The sequence below is a fragment of the Centroberyx affinis genome, unplaced genomic scaffold, assembly GCF_046629955.1.
Source record: "Centroberyx affinis isolate AG114_WGS23_722 - 3 ecotype Tasmania unplaced genomic scaffold, CSIRO-AGI_Caff_v1 ptg005908l_1, whole genome shotgun sequence".
Lineage (NCBI taxonomy): Eukaryota > Metazoa > Chordata > Actinopteri > Beryciformes > Berycidae > Centroberyx > Centroberyx affinis.
This window is the reverse complement of record NW_027283002.1, coordinates 142,797-162,104: the sequence shown is the minus strand read 5'-3', so window position 1 is coordinate 162,104 and position 19,308 is coordinate 142,797. Positions and strand designations below refer to the sequence as shown.

The following is a 19,308-nucleotide window of genomic DNA, read 5'->3' as shown; positions in this document are numbered from 1 at the left end:
CTGAGGAAGGCTAGACTGCCCACTCTCCTTTAAATAAATGCAGTAGTATAATGTAGATACGCACATTATAGACACGATGTAGAAACAGCCTGAATAGGTTGCCAGACACAACAAACAAGAAAAAACCTGTGTCCTCACCTCAACTGCCTAATTAAAAATACATGGGAATTTGATGCTGTGACAGAAGAAGCAGCTATGTTGATGACATGGCACGGTCTGGAAATTAAATCTGCCATAAACAATAATGGGTGCTAAGGCCCATTCACATCTAGAACAATAACTATAAAGATAACTATAACTATGAAAGGATTTAAATAGTAGTAAATAGAATAAAAGTAAATAGAATGTCTGTGTTCCCACTATGACGACAACTATAGAAACATCCAAAATGATAACTATAACTATATTTTTGTTTTGATCTCAGAGCGATTTTTTGGAAGCGGAGACAACAATAAAACATTTTCAACCAATCAAATTAAAGTTGTAAGAAAGAAGAGAGCGGAGAATTTGATAATTCACTGCACTGACGGCTTCATTTGCAGAGGAACTTAGATCTCATTGTAATGTGATACTTGATACAGCAATATATCATTACAGTTTATAGTTATCTTTATAGTTATATACTGTAGGTCTAGTATGTAAGCATAGTAGATATGAATGGGCCTTTACTGTGTGCTATATAATCCTTATAGATCAGTTCAAAGGGCAGCACGTGTTCAGACCTTCAGGCCAGTGAGTTTGTGTGAGTTTGTGTGTGTGTGTGTGTGTGTGTGTCTGTGCGTGCACGTGTGTGTGAAGCTTCATTTGAACCTTGACCAATCAAAGGTGGAAAGGTGGAAAGCAATTGACAGCCATGCAGTATGTGGAGCAGAGAGTTGTAATGCATGGCCTTGTTTGACCATTTGTCCGCACGTTCAAGTTCAAGTTAGCAGACTGCTGAGTTAGACCTCCTTTCCTGCCTCTCTCTCTCTCTCTCTCTGTCCTCTCTCTTTTCATCCCTCTACCCACTTCAACTCACATTCCCTCTTCAACAATCTCTACACTCCACCGGCCCACAGCTTTCCCCGTTCTAATCCTCATCCTGCATTTGGACATCAGGCCAAGATTCCCATTATGTGAGGTTGTGTAATAGCTGCAGTGAAAAAGACATTTCTGAAGAAGAGATACTGGGCAGAGTTTGAGAACAGGACAGAGGCTAAGGATTTAGCCGATAAACATGTGGCCTTACATTATGTGGACGAATTAATGAATGAATAAGTCAAACTGTAATTCAAAACAGGGGCGAGGTCCAGTTACAAGATGTTTTTGTGTTGTGCTATCCTTATGTGGCTGCAGGTGTCGAATTAGAGAGAAGAATTGAGAGAGAGTGATAGAGAGAGTGAGACAGACAGCCAGAGTGCAACGAGACAAGAGTGAGAATACAATACAATTTTGACGCTGTCCGGTCAAACCTTGTATCTCTGAGAAAAACAGTCTCATGTTCAGCTTGACCACCATACATTTTTGACTTTTTCCCCCTGGGTTTTTAAAAGGTTTCATAAGACAAAGGGTGGTAGAAATGTATCAACCCATAGAGAACCATGTAATCCTTCATGTGACGTTACAGTTAAACATGAAAACCACCAAGATTCAAGTTATGGGGGTTTTCTCAGGACAGTCAACTCATTCATACAAACTTAGACTAAATCAGTTAAGCCAATCAGAGTTCCTTGAGTGTAATTAGCTCACAGCATTATATGGAGAATGATGAAAGACAAATATATCGTGCTGGGCGAGCATCATCTTCTATAGAAAGCACTATAGGAATCCATAGCTCTCCCATTGTTGATTGTCCCCTGTTCACCCCCACCCGCTCCGCCCCCATCAAGGTTCTGGAATGTTCTAGAACATTCATCGTCCAATCATGTGGAAGGTTGCCAGGTTGGCTCCAAGTGTGAATGAGCAGTCTGGGTTTTCAGACCGCTGCAGTTGATGCAAATGATACCAGAGCTGCAACAAATGTGATCAGCAGCTGTCTAAAACTCTCTAATCCTCCCAACATTTTTCCTGACCCTAAAAAACAAAAAACACACACACACACACACCGTCTGGATGGTAAAATGCTTCATCTGCCCAACTAGGGGAAAAAAGTAAAAAAAAGCAGTGAAAAGTACATTGGTGCAAAACATAAATAAATCCTTTACTATATTTGATATCAGCAAAGCCACAGGCCTCAGTGATGAGTCTAGTGTCAGCGCTGTCCTGAAGTGGCAGGGTTTAATAATGCAGAGAAAATCCATTTATAGATGCTCACTGGAGGGGCAGAGCGCTTCAAATTTTAACATCAGGATGGAAATGGTGTGTGTTTGTGTGTGTGTGTGTGTGTGTGTGTGTGTGTGTGTGTGTGGGGGGGGGGGGGGGTGCATAGATACGTGTTCACATTCTTGTTTCTGTGTGTGCGTGTCTGTGTGTGCGGAGGTTTGTTAATGTGTGCATCTTTGTTGTGTGTGTGTTGGTATGTGAGTGCGTGCGGGTGCATCTTTGTTTGTTTGTGTGTAGATGTGTGTGTGTATGTGTGTGTGTGTGCACGTGCATGTGTGTTTGCACAGTTGTTTGTGTGTGTGTTAGTGTGAGTGTGTGTGTGTGTGTGTGTGTGTGTGTGTGTGTGTGTGTGCGTATGTTTGGGCTTCTGAGACTGTGTGTAGCAGTCTGGACACAAAACTGGACCTGAGAGTCATGAAGAAGGGATATGCGGTGGAAGGAATGTGTGTGTGTGTGTGTGTGTGTGTGTGTGTGTGTGTGTGTGCGTGCGTGCTTGTGTGTCCTCTAGGGGCAAGATTGTGTAATCACCTCTTATATAATGGTGTCATCAGCGCAGTAGATGACCCAGTTATCGGTTGAGAGGAGACTTGGTACGATGTGAATTGAGGCCATTCTGCTGGATTCAAGACGTTCCTCTTCTCAGTAACTCTGTTGTTCTGCTGCGGTCACAACGGCCTGACCAATCACAGGATGTGAAAGTACGCCTTGCCTTCAGGATGAACTAGGACACAAGGGATGTAGTTTAAAGAGAGTTAAAGGAAAGTTCCAACCTCTGATACTCTTACACTGTTAGATAACATCTGTGATGTTCAATGCATTTCCTGGAGTTATTTTATGACTGTTTCAAGTGCTGTAATTGACTGTTTTGGTGTACCTATACTATACTAAACTTGGTCTACTTCTAGTTCAGTTAGTGATTTCCTACATTTCCCAGAATGCCTTTCAACAACCACAAGGGGCGTGAAGGACACTTACACATCTACACATCTACACATACTTGCATCCAGTATGTGTAGGTGTGTAGAGAGAGCGATAGTGATTTTATAGTAAGAGCAAGAGAGTCGTGCCCCTTACTCAAAATGCAACATGTCTTGTAGCTGCATTGCATTCTGGTCTATTGAGTCTACTGTCGGTGGAGAAATTGGTCTATCTGCCTCTTCTATGATGGATTTCTCCCTGTTTGATTGTTGAACATTGATGAAAAATGCTGGCTAGAAAGAAGCTCTTGCTCTTTGATTCTGAGGGACCGAAACTAAAACCTGATCTTTACCACTGATGTTTTAGATAGTTAAACATTTTCTCCTATTAAACTCTGTTGTAGCTGCACTTAATTGCAGAAATATCTCAACATGATGTCATGTCATCTACGTTTGGCCTGTTATCTGTGGGAATAAGAAAAATACAGCACCAAACAATAAAATAGCATCCCAAAACAATGGGTGACAAAAGGTCTACACCCTGATCATAGACTCATGTTGAAAGCAGATACAGGCCTTGGTGCTGGAAATTCAATATGTTAGAAAATGTCAAATCTGTAAAGAAAATGTATTTAAATAAATAATCACTTAATCACAGTCTTCAATATACTGATTCCCATTTGCGAGTGTTAAAGATATGGTTTTGTTACCAGGTTCATTGAGCTCATTCATTTATATATTAGATTAAAGAAGTTATTTTTGCCCTCATGGCTCTTTGGCTCCGGAGTTCAAGTGGAAGTGAACGCAGAACAGAAAGCTATTCATGCTGTGACTGCTAATTGAAGAAATGAATTAACTGAACAAGTTAATAGAAAGCACAAGAAGACACTTTCCAGATAACATTTTCACTGTTCTAGTAAACATAAAAATGCAAATGGATTACATACTGTACATAATTATTATTGACTAGAAGAGAGGAATCTAAGAGAAATATTTCTGAAGACTGACAGTCGGTGGCATTGATGAATTAGAGTGAACAGGCTAACAGCAATTTGTGGTATTAACTTTTATTGAAGCAACATTGAAAGATGACCCACATGTCATGAGCGCAGGCATTTGTCTTTTACATATTTCTATTTATACTGAATCAGGAAATTATAATTGGAGACCAGTGACCTTATTGAGATGTGACAAATCAATACTAACCAACTCTTTATCAGTTCAACGTCTGGAGGAGCAATTGCTGAAGCCTTTAAAATAGTTAATTGATTTTCATTTTTTTCAACTAATGTGACTGATTTTGACTAACATGTGTTAGCAAAGATAGAAAGATGGAAAGATAGAAAAGATGGAAAATTACAAACAAAAGATCTAAAATGAGATTTATCACCTTTTCCAGCTAATTTTCAGGTGTTGACTCATGAATGCATGAAAGAGGAATAGTTTTCCTATTTATGGATTGATTTCCTTTATTTCTGTGAATGTAACCACTGCCTCCTCTCTGCGTACTCTCTTTCTGTCGCTCTCTCTCTCTCTCTCGCTGTTGTTCCTCTCTCTTTTTCCCTCCCCTCCCTGTGCCTCCTTCTCCCTCTCTCTAGTTTCATTTGATTAAACAAGTGTCCTGAAATGTCCTCTTCAAGGGGGGAACTCACACTTAGGTATTTATTGATTTGCAGAGGAAAGAGAGAGAGAGAGAGAGAAGGAGAGAGAGAGAGAGAGAGACTGAAAGACAGAGAGAGGACATTTAAGTCCACATCTGTCCTCACTAAACCTCCTTCCAAGCTATTCCCCCTTGTTCCCATGTTTGTGTAACTCTCCCATGGATGTGTTCTTTAACAATGAAATGGAGCCGTTGAATTAAGTTTTTCATCAAATTGCTTCCTTACAGTTGCACTCTCTGGAGCACTCATCTCTCAAACTATGATGAAATAAGCCAAAATGAGCCAAATGCACGTGATTAAATAGTACTTTAGGTATTGTATATTGTGTATGTAGTGTATGGACTTAACCCTTGGCCTAGACACAAGCACATGTAGTAAAAACACATGTCACCTTTGCCCCATTTACCGTGCACCCCCTCCTCTGTTCAGAAAGGAAGAAAGCTGGACCAAGGGAGCAAACAGCTCAATTCAGCCTGATAGCAGAGCAGCAGGGAGGTGAAGGATTTCCATCACAGACACTTCCATGTCCCTAAAAGACCGAGGCTGTCTGCCTTCCAGGTTGTGACTGGGTCACTGTCTTCAGCGGCTCTGATCTAAGATACACGGGAAATTAAATTTGTTAATCTTCTGGACTTTGGAATTTGAGACAGAAGACATAACAGACCCTTAATAATTCACAAGCTCATAGTTCAGAGCTTGTTTTGTAGAAAGTGCACTTAACATCTGGGTCTGTAGCATGAATAATTGAATGCCCGATTTGTGCATTTGCTTTATTCCCATAATACCCTCTTTAGATTTAATGGATAACAGAGACTGAAAAACCTTAATGCGATTAGACAATGTAGAAGTAGACTAGACTGATTCCTGATCACGTCTTTGTTTTGGTATAAACAATTTAACAACTGACTATATAGAATGCTGAAATGTATTTTCTCCATTACCTGCTACTGTACAAGTGACTCTTTTAGATATATAACATTATTACAATATTATCACATTATTAGAAGTTCGGGTGATGAAGAAAAATGGGGGTCTAGTTCATAGTACAGCCAATTTAGTTAAAGCAGTCATATTTTATATAGGGGAAAATCCTCAAAATGACCAATTCTATTCTATTCTATTCTATTCTATTCTATTCTATTCTACTCCAGAAATGAGGATACCACATTCATTCCATACACAAGGGTCTTCCTTTTGAAAGCTTCCTCTAATTTTACAGCCTCTGCACAGTTTTATCTTTGTTGGGCAGATGAAGAAAGAGTGTTTGTGTCGTGTTTGACAGGTTTTTGTTTTTTTTGTTTTTGGGTGCACTGCGGGTCAGGACTCTGTCCTCATGCCATCTCTAAATCCTAAATCACTTCCCCTTGAACTCTGAGTGGTGGAGCCATGGGCACAAAAATAACTGGTTTAATCTGCCACATACTGTAAATGCAGCTCTGTTGGAGTGCTGCTGTGGATTTATCTGCTGATGCATAACATCTTAGTTGGTGGGTGTGAAAAGTGCTTTGGTCTCAGTGGATAACGGACAATTTCTGGCCAAGGAACGCCTAAGCACTATTAATATTTATTCATGTGCGTGTATATTTGGCTGTGAGTGGCTGTGAGTGGCTGTGTGTGGCTGTGTATTGATATTTAGACATAATGTATATACACTGATGTGCGTACGGTGCAGATGTGACCCGTCCCTGGCTCACCTCTCACCTCTCCCTATTCTTCACTCAATGATCTGGCGGTGGCCATGTTGTTCTCATTAAAGGAAAAATCCACCTGAAAACACTTTAACACTGTTAAGAAAAACAGCTATTGGCAATGTACCTTGCATTTCTGGGCCCTTTTTGTTGTTTGATGGTGTTTTTTTCTTATTTGTGCTGATAACTGGGAAAACATAGATGACGCAATGTCACATCGAGATAATTCCAGCGCAGCTATAATGGTCTTTAATAGGAGAGAAATCACTGGTAAACGTCAGGTTTTGGTGTCCTTCAGTTGTATTGGGGTGCTGGTCATCACCAGTGTCTATGTGTTGTGTCTGTTTATCTGTATGTATGCTCTAATGCCACCCTTTTAATTGCCCCTTGGGAATTGAATTGAATTGAATTGAATTGAATTGAATTGAATTGAATTGAATTGAATTGAATTGAATTGAATTGAATTGAATTGAATTGAATTGAAATGAATTGAATTGAAGAGCAAGGTCTTCTTTCTAGACTCGCTGTGTTGCACTGATGTTCAACAATCACACAGAGAGAAATCCATCTTAGAAGAGGCAGAGAGACCAATTTTTCCACTGACAGCAGCCTCAATAGACCAGAATGCAATGCAGCTACAAGCCACAAAACTCTCTATATCATTATCATCGTCACTTTCTTCACCTACACTTCTAACAGTGTCAAAAGTAATTCTGGAAACAGTGGCATTCACGGCCTCTGAGAGGGGCAGGGGGGGAAATAATGTGAAGGGGCAACTGCTGTCTTGTCCTGGTGGGTCAGTTGGATGAGGCACAAACCATGTGAATGAAGCATCCTGGACTTGAATGGCCTGGAACCGTTGTTGCTTGTCATCATTTTTGCTCCTTTTCACTGTGAACTAATAAGCGGAAATGCCATGAAAATAATCTTTTAAAGGAAACAGAAATGCTTGGGGGGTCGAAGGCATGATGTTCCCTTTGCAAAGCAGTTTCTTTGTTTAGGAAGATAGTTTCCAGCAATGTACAAGATAACATCAATCATGATGATCTGCACACATTGGATAAGAGAAGGAGCCAATTGTCTCACCAGTTTATGGACAGGATGAAAACATTCATGTGACCTTAAATGCTCACTGCTGATTAATGTAAGCTGTTGCATGTCTTTGTAATATGGGAAGAAACCCAAAGAGATTATGCAAACTCCAAACCGACAGATTCAAATTGAGAATAACACCAATAAAAGATTTAGAAAATATCTAGGCAGGCATTGATCATCTGATGTCTAATGGAAGTGATGTCTCTGTATGATAATAAACATTATTTGTATAGCATTTGTTTTTAAAAAAAAAAGCAAACATCAAACTCATGAATAAAATTAAAGCAAATAAGACAAGAAGGCACCACAAGGTAAACAAAATAAGAATAGAGGGTGCAAATAATAGTAAAAATTTTAGATCATAGTTATGATCACTTGGCCACTGGCAGTCCCACTGTGAGAGTCACAGTTTTATATGGACTGGCATCTTATATCCAAAGTAATTCTTGTTTAATTAAAAAGTGACTCTGATCCCACACCAGCTTTATGAATGAACAGTTTCCTTTTTGTGGATATTATAGATTGTATTTGATTTAAACTGGTGTTTTTACAGCTATTCAGATTGTCACTGTGGTGTTTTGTGGGACTTTGTGGGAGCTTGCGTGTCTGAACTGACTCTGATGATGGAGATGCTGTGCCACAGAGGGATGTAACAATAAATAAATAAAATCACTTTTGGTGACAGATGAATATAGCAGAGATTAATTTATAACATTGTATAACATAACATAACTACATTTTTTGTGTGTATGAGTATGTAAATGCGTTTGTGTGTGTCTGTATCTATGTGTGTATGCGTGTATGTATTTGTGTGTGTTTTTTTGTGTGTGTCTCTCTAAGTGCATACGTGTGTGTGTGTGTGTGTGTGTGTGTGTGTGTGTGTGTGTGTGTGTGTGTGTGTGTGTGTGTGTGTGTGTGTGTGCATGTGCGTGCATGTGTGTGCATGCATGCAAGAGAGAAAGGGCGAGACGGAGCTCGTCATAACATGATGTTGACCTCCATCATCTGACATAATCAGGATGAATCAGTGAGCGCCGGGTTACATAAACAGATTCTCATCCTAACCTCACCTAACCCAGAATAGCAACACTGGGGCCAGAACTGCCAACAGCCTGTTTGTGCCAGCCTGGATCATGGCCTGCTGCATGCTGGCTGCTGCACTGGTGGAAGACTGCCACCTGCTGGTCAAAGGTTGACATCACATCATGCTTTACATCTCTACACTTTTGGAAACTGGGGTGCTGTCACTGTGAAAACAGAGATGGGGACTTTTGGACTGCTTTGAGGGAAATGCTCTAACCTGCATATTTAAGATTTTTTTTTTTTTTACCTCTGTTTAACGAGGTAAAGTCTCACTGAAATTTAAAATCTCTTTCACAAGAGAGACACGGCCAAGACAGCAGCAATTAAACATACATAAAGTTACAGACATACAACAAAGAAAATAATTCACAAAATAGAAACAAAAAACTATATACATACTAAAATCAAGTGCAATAAAATTTGGATTGGGGGCAAAAGAACTAACAATTTAGGCACAGTCACAGTTCCCTATTCAGTATTTTTCCAAGTCTTTTAAAAAGTTGTTATATCCACTATAGCTGAATTTACACAGGAACAAAGAGATTTTATTTGGAGCTTTGAGGCCATGCAGGTCAGATTTAGCCATCTGAGTTAAAGAAATCCCTGCTAAGGACTTATAGTTGGCCTACATATGACTAGAAAATATGGCTACACACAACGCTGGTGTAATTAAAGGCTTATCCCGTATCAGAGCCACAAGTACCTCTAAGTCTTTAAGACTTATCCCCTAGGATAATTAATGTCATGTTGAGAGGCATTTTTACAGCATCAGAGCTCTTTATTGAAATGTGAAAATTAAACAAATTGGAAAAACTTTTGAAAGCACTTTTTTGCTAATATACAAAAGTGGTACAAGAATATACTGTATGTTATGTTGATATAAACAATCTTGTTAATAAATATGTTGTTCATTTTTTAGAGGATAATAACCCGTTGGGAGAAAATGCAAATTATATACAGCTTTAACTTCTTCATGATGCGAAAAAAATAAAAACAAAACTTAAAAGCATACATGTTCTTCTTAAATTAAAATCCCCAAAATAGACAAACATAAATTAGTAGACAAAAATATATAGCCCTGTATTTACTATATAATCACATAGTTTTACACATAGTTTACATGACTGGAAAGTTCTTACTGGATATGGGAATTAGACAAAGATATCAAATCATCCTAGAGGTAATGCAGCTAAGCAGTCATGACTTTGATCTGTGTGCCATGGGTACATACTGTATATCCTGTTATAACCTATGTTACACACTTTTTGGCCTTTTGTTAGTGTTAAAGTCTGCTGTCTAGTTGCCCTCCGTGTGTACAGTGCCTCTGTTTGTGTTCGGTCCCATTAGCCCTTACTGATGACATTTACATGCTCACTTTAAACCTGATGTGTGTGTGTGTGTGAGGGAGAGAGAGAGGAAGAGACAGAGAGAGGGAGGGAGAGAGAGAGAGAGAGAGAGAGAGGGAGAGACAGAGAGAGGGAGGGAGAAAGAGAGAGAGGGAGGGAGAGAGAGAGAGGGAGGGAGGGAGGGAGAAGGGAGAGAGAGAGAGAGAGAGAGGGAAGGAGGGAGGGAGAGAGATAGAGAGAGAGAGAGAGAGAGAGAGAGAGAGAGAAGGAGGGAGGGAGAGCTAGAGAGAGAATAGCTTAATCCAGTGTTGTTGTTGTCGAGTCCAAGTTGAGTCCCAAGTCCTCAGTACTCGAGTCCAAGTCCAAGTAACCAGTTTTAGTCCAAAGTTATTCATTCGTGAACAAATTAAAGAGAACACATACAAATTCACATCTGTCATGTTAAAAGCAATTTTTTTTGTTGAATTAATTCTAAATTATTAGTGACTCTTAAAGTTGTGGATTTCAGTCATTTCATTAAAATAAAAGTCTATGACTCTGGCTTCTGGAATAGAGGTGTGTCAAGGTATTTGTGTTAAAATACAACACTTTTAACAGTGTAACTGGCAACTTTCCCACTCCCAGGCAGCATATGTAATTTCATCCTGTCAGTGGCTGTGTTGTAAGATACATTTTCATGGCCTAATTCTACATGTAGGCCTTTATTGTTAACCAATCAGATGATCAGGTAGAAATTTAGGGTAATGCTGAAAATATGTGCAGCTTATGCCTAAGTTCATGAGTCCCAAGTTCAAGTTCAAGTTCTTAGTGGTCAAGTCAGAGTGTAAGTCTGAGTCATCAATATTCAAGTTCAAGTTGAGTCATGGGCCAGCATGAATCCAGTTTTAGAGTACTATAATAGTGGCTTCATAACACTGGTAAGTCAGTGTGTGTGTGTGTGTGTGTCTCAGGTGTGTCTCTTCATGTGCAGAGCCAGGTGGTCGGAGCGGGAGAAGGCCCTCTGACACAGCAGACACTCGTAGGGTTTCTGGCCTGTGTGTTTGCGGTAGTGACGCGTCAGCTCATCTGACCGGGCAAATTTCCAGCCACAGCCTTCCCATGAACAGTGGTAAGGCTTCTCTCCTGATGGATAAACATCAATAATGCAGATGGTAAAGAACACGTAAAGAAACAAAATAAATGAAATCGCATCTTCATGCATTCACTATTCCATGTGATAGGGGAGACCGGGGCATGTTGTCACACTTTTCACTCATTGGTGTTTTTCTCAGCAGTGCCTCGCTACTGAGATACAATATACATTTTTCTAGCTAGATTGAGGTCTTCTCTACAAAATGGCATTTTTACATTTGGAATAATTCACTGGAAGCAAAAGTTATTACTGATGAAATACCACTTGACAACTTGTGACAATTTATAGCAATTGTATTTGCCTGCACTATTAGATCAAATGGAAAAAGCTCTAGATGTCTTGTGCATCATTTTATACAATTTTCCCTATAATTCAGTATGACATTTGGTGTCTTTGGAAACCTTGTGATCTTGATTAGAATTTAAAATAAAGTTTTGTGGGTTTGAACAAAGCTTGGCCACACAACACGTGTTTGTAATAATGGTAACACTGGTCGGACTGGCAGGGTGGAAGAGGTTTAAATACATAAGCTATTTTCGACAGCGACTGACAACACAAATCTACTCATCACTCCTCATGTTTTCCTTCAGGTCAAATTCTATAAATTTACTCGCTGTCCCTTGCAGTTCTGTTGCAGAGTCGCAGGACTTACCTGTGTGGGTGCGGAGGTGAGCCTTGAGGTGGGAGCTCTTGGTGTAGGTCTTGCTACAGCCGGGGTATTCACAGCTGTGGATGGCCGGCCTCTTTTTCCCCGTAGCCCTCCGACCACGCTTCCCCTCCGCCCCACCAGGGGGAAGTGGAGATCCGGCCAGCAGGGGCTGCTGTGAGAGGGAAAAATGACCGGTGGCCTGGCTGTGCGTGTAGTTGCGGAAGAGGTTGCCATTGTGGGTGAAGTTTGGGATGTAGCTGTAGTGTCGGGGGTCAGGGGTCAGCGCCTGGGGCGGCATGAACCTGCTGTCAGGGAAGGCCACCATGGAGGAGTGTTGCTGGGGATAGTAGAGGTTGAAGTCCCAGGACGAGACCTTACTGAGGTTCCCTCTGTCACTGCTGTGTCTCTCCACACTGCCTCCTTGGGGGAAACCAAACTGATCTACATTAGGTAGAATGGGGAATGATGGCTGGCCCTGTTGGTCGTCACCATAGCCCCTGTTGTACAGTTCTGGCAGGGCTGGCACTGTGGTTTCAACAGGGGGGAGGAGCTCGACCATGAGGCCGCTGCTGCTCATCTGAAGGCGGTCTTGTTCCGGCTGGTCCTTGAACGCACCGACCTCTTGGTACACGCTGCTTTGGTCGAGGTGCGGGAGCCGTTGAGTGTTGCTGTCCAGAGAGGGGGTGAAGTCAGGTGATGGGCTGCTCCAGTCAGACAGCAGAAACTCAATGTCCCAGGATGCCCTGCTGTCGTCGTCCAGGTGCTCCTCTGTCATTGGCTGAGAGACCTGCAGCTGGTCGGAGCTGCTGGGTGAAAGTCTGTTGCTTAGAGAGTCCAGAGTAAGAGAGCTGCCGTCAGACTTCCACACCTAGGTGGTGAGGGAAAATAAGGAAGTGAAGATAATCAAGAAAAAAGTACAAGACTCACAGTAACCTATACTGGTAAAATTTTAAAATTGATAGAGTTATATGGGACAAATCACTTACAGTTCAACATTATACTGCAAGACACATAAAGCTCAAACATTTGTCAAATAAATATTAAGTAAAATAACTAGTAAATTATCTGTGCAATGTGTAATTGAATAATCAACATAGCAATACACATCAAACATGACAAAAATTACTATATTGTTGATGTTTACAGATACAGAATTGCATTTATTGCTTTGGCTCCAACTGTCTTCTCTTTAGAAACAGTGTTAAAGAAGGTAGTAGGAGAAATTAGTCAAATTAGGCACACTGTTTATTCAGTCAGTATGTATTAATCCAAGAATTGAAGTCAACATTGTAAGTCAATACTTACCCTCATATTATCAGTGGAGTGAGCAAAGCTGGAGAAGGAGCTGAAGGAAGGGAGCACAGCCTGTGTAACAGCCATCAAGCACTTTGATATGATGCTGATTGACAGTGGAAGCGACAACAGCAAAGTCTTTTTTTTTTTTTTTTTTACATGACCATTTTACAAGCTCACCAAGCCACTCATCCCAATTACAGTTCCCTCACCGCTCAGGCCGCAGAAACAGTTTCTTAAAGCTGCCTCCTTCTCTCCATTCCTCCCCCTGCTATCTCTCCCTCCTCTCTCTTGTCTATCTCTGTCAGCTGCGAGCTTGACTTCAAATCTCTCTGTTTCATGTAGGTTTTGACCGTTAGGAGGTGGAGCGTAAATGTGCGTATTTAACTGGCTCCTCTTCTTTATCCCCTAAGATTGTTCATTTACACTCACAAAAGCAACTCTACTATCTCACCTCAACTCACTGTCTTCCTGTTCTGTGGGATTCAGAGCACAAAGCCAAACCTGAAAAAAAATGATAGCACCAAGCTATAATTTGACTAATGCATATCTGGAGAAAATGCAGCTAAGATACCCTAGTCTCTTAAATGCATCATGCAAATTTATTGCCCAATACCTAAACCCTTATGCAAGTTTAAAATGTTTTTACGTTGTTGAAATCAAAGCCCAGATCCTCTTTTGAATGCTGGAGTCCTTTGCTGTATCTATTTCCCCAGTATCCTATTATAGGCTTCACTAAAGTGCAAATAATGTCCACTGTGTTTATAATGCCCACAGTCTGACAGCTGTCTGTCAAACTAGAGGATGTGAGCTCAAACCAAATAACCTGTCTGGGTTTGTCACTGGAAGAAGTGCAAGGAATGTTAACTTTGTTTTGTATGTAGTTTTGTATGTCTGCCAGAAACTAGAGTTTGGGCCTAAACCAAACCAGACAACCCAATTTTGGGTTCTTTGGAGAAAAAGTGGAAGGAAGGTCAAACTCTGTTGTATGTAAACTTAAAATAAAAGGGTCTTTGTAAGCATCTGACTTGTACAACTCTTGAATTTAAAGAGAAATAATGATTAAAAAAGGGTGTAAAAAAGCAGTTCCCTTGTTTTCTTTTATAGTCAAAAATAGCTGGTATTTGCAGTAATTACTTAAATAAATTACTAAAAACCATTATCCAAATGTCACTTTTGTTGAACTACCACCAAGCTACTGCAAACTGTAGTTAAACTACTTGTTTAATTACATGTAGTGAAATTATTATCCAACACTGCTGCACTCAATATTACTTTTAATTCACAAGTAAACAAGTCATTGGCTGTCGGATGATTGGCCACTATCTAATAAAGCCCAAAGCATGCTTTATTAGATAGTGGGTGAGTGCACAGTGGAACCTGTGTACATTTTATGTAAAAGTGGAATATGAAAACATGTTCTAATAAACATAATATGCCATTACACAGATATCTGAACAGATATTTTATTACAGTGAATATTTATATACATCCAGTCATCATGAATTATATAGTGGTATAGACAAACAAACAAACAAATAATTGTAAATAAGTAAACAGACTTAATTCAGGTATTAACTCTGCAAAAAGAACTCCCCATCCCCACTGCTAATATTACTAACACACACACACACACACACACACACACACACACACACACACACACACACATACACACACACACACACACACACACACAAACACAAACAAAGATATGAGAAACATTTCATTCAGGTTTTAACTGCAAAAAGAACTCCCCATCCCCTTTGATGAGCTATTACTGCCAATATTCCTAACACACACACACTCACACACACACACACACACACACACACACACACACACACACACACACACAGAGGTCCGGTCTGTGTCTTTCCTGGCGGACACGCGGCTCTGACTTCTGAGAAGCCCTGTGTGTGAAAGGTGATTATTTTCTGGCCCGTGTTTATCTGTTGACATGGGGCCGAGGCAGGCCGCTGTCTTCCCACAGATAATGGAGCTGTGACTGCTGCTGATCCCTGATCTACCCTCCACTGATAAAGACTCTCTCTCTCTCTCCCTCTCTCTCTGTCTGGGTGACGACTACACAAGACATCCTACACACAGACTGAAGGCTCACAAAACAGCTTTAATATGAGTTCATCTGCAGTGTATTTGTAAGCAGTGGTGGAAAGAGTAGTAGAATGTCCAACTCAAGTAGAAGTAGGCTACTGTTAGTTTGCTGATATTTTAATTAGCTTAAGTGGATGCAAAAGTAATGGTGTAAACATCTACTTCCTAAAAGCATAGTAAAACGTAGCTCATTTAAACTGCAATTAGATGTGACCTTTCCCATGCAATTCTAAAAGGATGAGCGACATAGTTCAAACTCGATTCTTTTAATTGGAAAAATTGGAAATTACAAAAGAAAGTGCACAAACAGATTACTCCTCTCTTCTTTGCTGACTCTTTCTGAATGGCTCCACAATTTGGCCATTTTAAGTCTGTCCAGTTTCTGATGATTGTCGAAAGACACAAATGGATTTGATTTAAGATGTAGCTGTAGAAGCTGTAGAAGTACACAAAAAAGCTACTCAATTAGTGAAGTGAGTAAATGTAGTTCCTTCCACCCTTCCACAAGTATAATTTTCCCATTAATATGAAGGATTTAGATTACTTTGCCCCATACGTGCTAATTTCCTGTTTCTGTTTTCACTTATTATTCATTATTCTATCATTAGTCACTTAATGAGATGAGATGAGATGTGGATGATCCCTGTTGGGAAATTAGACCTTTGTAGCTGCAAATAGTGAAAGGATAAGGCAAAGAGAAGTAGAATATAGTAGTATAGTTGGTGCTTAATAGTGACCTTATCAGACTGGTATTTTTTCTTTTATTTCATTTTTTTTTAGCTCATCTGGTATGGTCCTATAACATTTCTATAGGATATTATATCTAGTTTAGAGCTTTGTTGTGAATAACATCGTTCTAAAATGTATTACTGGATAGGTTAGAGGGCTTTTTCTTAAGGTTGATGATCAATAAAATGTTTTAGTGTGTGGAAATGATCAATAATAACTGAATGAACTATAAACTCAAGTCTTTTACAAACATTTTTGAGAAAACAGTCTGTCAACTTCTTTGCCTCCATCTAGTGGTCAAATGTCGCTCAAAAGAAATGTGAAAAATGAACATGCACAGCCAATTATATTTTTATTGTGTGTTTCAGTTTGGTGGTCTACAATCTAGAAAACTGTGAAAACTTACTGTTTTAAGTCAAGAACAATAAAAAAAAATGTTTAGCTGCCGTAGAACGTAGCCATGGCTACGTGGTTGCTATAGCAACCGACAGTGTTGCGCTGGAGAGAAGACACTGCCGCTGTGCCTGATATTTATGAACTGAAAGTAAGTATGTTTACGGAGGATTTATCAATAAAAAGGAACTATTTTGCATCAAAGTGTAGGTTTCTTTTTAATTTCTGTCGCCTAGAGTCGACTCTAAGTTAACTTCTGACACTGAGCCAGCTAAGCCTTCTTCATGTTAAAGCGCGTCTTCTAACTGGCATTGCAGTCTGTTTATTGTGCACAGGGCTTGGAAATAATGTGGGTATGTAATGTATATTTCTGTTTCTGCTGGGTTGCAGATGGAGACCTCTTCAGCCGGTAGAGGGATGTGGAATTGCCCCAGAGCCTCCCAGTACAGCAAGGAGACTCAGGATATGCTTAAATGTGAGATTATACTTGTTTATAATATGCTGTGGATGGTTAGATGTAAATAACACACATAGTACAGCTGTGTGTGAGTGTGAGTGTATGTGTGTGTATTTGTATTTGTATTTGTTAGTATGTAGTTTGCAAGGATGGAAGTAACTAAATACATTTTCTCAAGTTACTGTAATTGAGTAGCTTTTTTGTGTACTTATTTGTGTACTTCTACTGTTCTCTGAGTATTTTTTAAAGTCAGTATTTTTACTTTTACTTAAGTACATTTTTACTGAAGTATTGCTGTAATGGATGTGATTTTGTGGCTCTCCATAAGCAACAGAAACTGGACTATTATACATTGACACACATTCACAGTGAGGAAAAAAAAACAGCCAGCAAAGAAGAGAAGAGTAATTTGGCTTTACTTTGTGCATTTTATTTTGTAATTTCCAAATTTTCAAATTAAAGGAATCAAGGTTGAACTCTGTCCTCTCATCTTTTAGAGTTGCTTAGGACAGATCACATCCAATAGCGTTCTCTTTTCGAAAAAGTAACTCAGCAACTTTTTCTCTGAGTACATTTTAAATCAGCTACTTTTTATACCAGTATAGCCATACTTCAGTAAAATATCAGCAAAGTAACAGTACTTATACTTGAGTAGGACATAATGTTTCCACCACTGGTAGGTTATGTATTTTAAACAATTCTCTCTCTTTGTGCTCAGTAATGATGCAAGAGTCGAGGCTCACCAACTTCCAGCAAAGACAGATCAACGAATGCCTGAAGAGTGAGTTTTGGGGCTTTGGGGACTGTCACTAACCAGTCATTAATATTCACTTGAAATAATAACCCTACATCTTTTTTTGCTAACATGGACTTGTCCCCCCACCTGCACCACAGAGGGAGCAGCTCTGCCTCTGACCTGTAACCCCACATCCTCGGCTCCTCCCCCTCAGCCCAAACCAAAACCCATCAAACCTGGTCCCAGCCGCCTGTTAGCCAAGCCTCAGAGGCGCAGCGCCGAATCTTGTCGTTCTGGAAACAGCTACACCAGAGAAAAGTTCCGCCCCTGTCCTACACGTATGTTCCTCAACTCAATGAAACCTTTAAATGTGTTTGACATGCTACTACAGCAGCATATACCACCATGGAAACAACTGTAATGTCATTCATCATTTTGGGTAAATTTGCACAGTATTCTATGTTTTTTTTGCTTAATTTTGCATCTATATTTCTTCCTTGTCCCTCATTTCCCCTCTTTGTTTCACTCCCTCCCCCATAGGAGACTTGGAGAAGGAGAAGAGGAGGCTACAGAATATTTTGGCAACGGGACAAGAGGAGCCCAACGCCAAATCTTTTCAAAATGTTCCTGCAGACCAGAGCCCAGGAGCAGTGGAGGAGAGGGACCGGTTCCAGGAAGGTGAGGCCGACCGCAGAGAAATAGATGATGTGGAGGAGTTAACTGTTGTCCTCCCACACACACTGCAGGCTGCTTAACTATAACACAGAGCAAATGTTTCCATTGCAACCTAGAGAGACACACACCAAATTTGAATTAATGTGTTTTGTCTCTTAAGACAGCAAAAAAAGATTCGGGAAAATTTTCATCTTCAATCTTCAAATTCATTCTGGTAGCCCGTTTCCATTCATTTTACAATAACTGAGCTGGTTTCACTTAAAACCTAACTTAAATTGTACTCTGTGTAACTCTAACTTAATATGAATCTGTTTTCGCTTCTTCCGTAGTTCTGGACGAGATAGAAGAGAGGAGGCAGTTTCTGGCAGATATGACCGCTCTGGGCCAGGGGAAGCACTACCACAACCTCATCAACACGGAGATATCACAGGTGAATATGCTGCTTACATGTCAGCTCACACCACATGTATTCTGTATTATACTGGACTGGGTTTTGCAAAAGCATTTTATCAGCACAGGCATCTTTACTCTATTGATTTACCACTGACTTGTGATGAAGCAGAAATGACCTTAGTGCAGTGATGCTCCTGGAAAACCCGCCTGTGTCTTGCATAATTATTAGATTTCCATTTTAGGAGTTGAAGATGATGCTCTTATCCACAGCATCTCATAATGAGAGAGCAGAAAGAAACATTAGATGTTGTGGGGATCGAACCTGTGAGCTTTCTCTTACTGCCACTTAATGATTCTTAAAAACGGCATTAGTGTCGCTCTACATTCCGGCATTGAGTTTCAACTTCTGTGAAGATTCATGGATTGAAGACAACTGATTTTTTTTTTTCTCTCTCAAAACACATTTCACACTTATCTGTCTGCTGCGTTTCCTCGAATCCTATCCAGAAAATCCGGGAGCTAGAGGTGATAGACAAGGCCCGCAGCGCCAAGATGAAGGCAGCGGTGATGTGTGAGAGGAAAAAGGAGAACACAGACTCAGAAGAGACAGGAGCAAGAGACTGACTGACTGCCAGCATCTGGACA

The 19,308-nt window shown here is 40.2% G+C and overlaps 2 protein-coding genes across 3 annotated transcripts; one reads left to right on the top strand and one right to left on the bottom strand.

The window, feature by feature from the left end:
* Positions 1-9,539: 9,539 nt before the first annotated feature.
* On the bottom strand, positions 9,540-13,470 carry klf1 (Kruppel like factor 1 (erythroid)). 2 transcript variants are annotated; one of them, XM_071547421.1, is made up of 4 exons: positions 13,346-13,463; positions 13,178-13,217; positions 11,876-12,740; positions 9,540-11,213 (listed from the first exon to the last, which is right to left on the bottom strand). In XM_071547421.1, the coding sequence occupies exons 2-4, from the start codon at positions 13,181-13,183 to the stop codon at positions 11,038-11,040; spliced, it is 1,047 nt and encodes a 348-aa protein (XP_071403522.1). In that variant the 5' UTR covers positions 13,184-13,217; positions 13,346-13,463; the 3' UTR covers positions 9,540-11,037. The 2 variants fall into 2 exon arrangements, with proteins under 2 accessions (XP_071403522.1, XP_071403520.1); XM_071547419.1 differs by having other exon boundaries at positions 13,178-13,470.
* A 3,044-nt stretch (positions 13,471-16,514) lies between these two features.
* On the top strand, positions 16,515-19,297 carry cunh22orf23 (chromosome unknown C22orf23 homolog). The gene is made up of 7 exons (XM_071547432.1): positions 16,515-16,553; positions 16,793-16,877; positions 17,578-17,640; positions 17,754-17,933; positions 18,136-18,273; positions 18,600-18,700; positions 19,171-19,297. Exons 2-7 carry the CDS (start codon positions 16,793-16,795, stop codon positions 19,285-19,287), a joined length of 684 nt encoding a protein of 227 aa, XP_071403533.1. The 5' UTR covers positions 16,515-16,553; the 3' UTR covers positions 19,288-19,297.
* Positions 19,298-19,308: the final 11 nt, after the last annotated feature.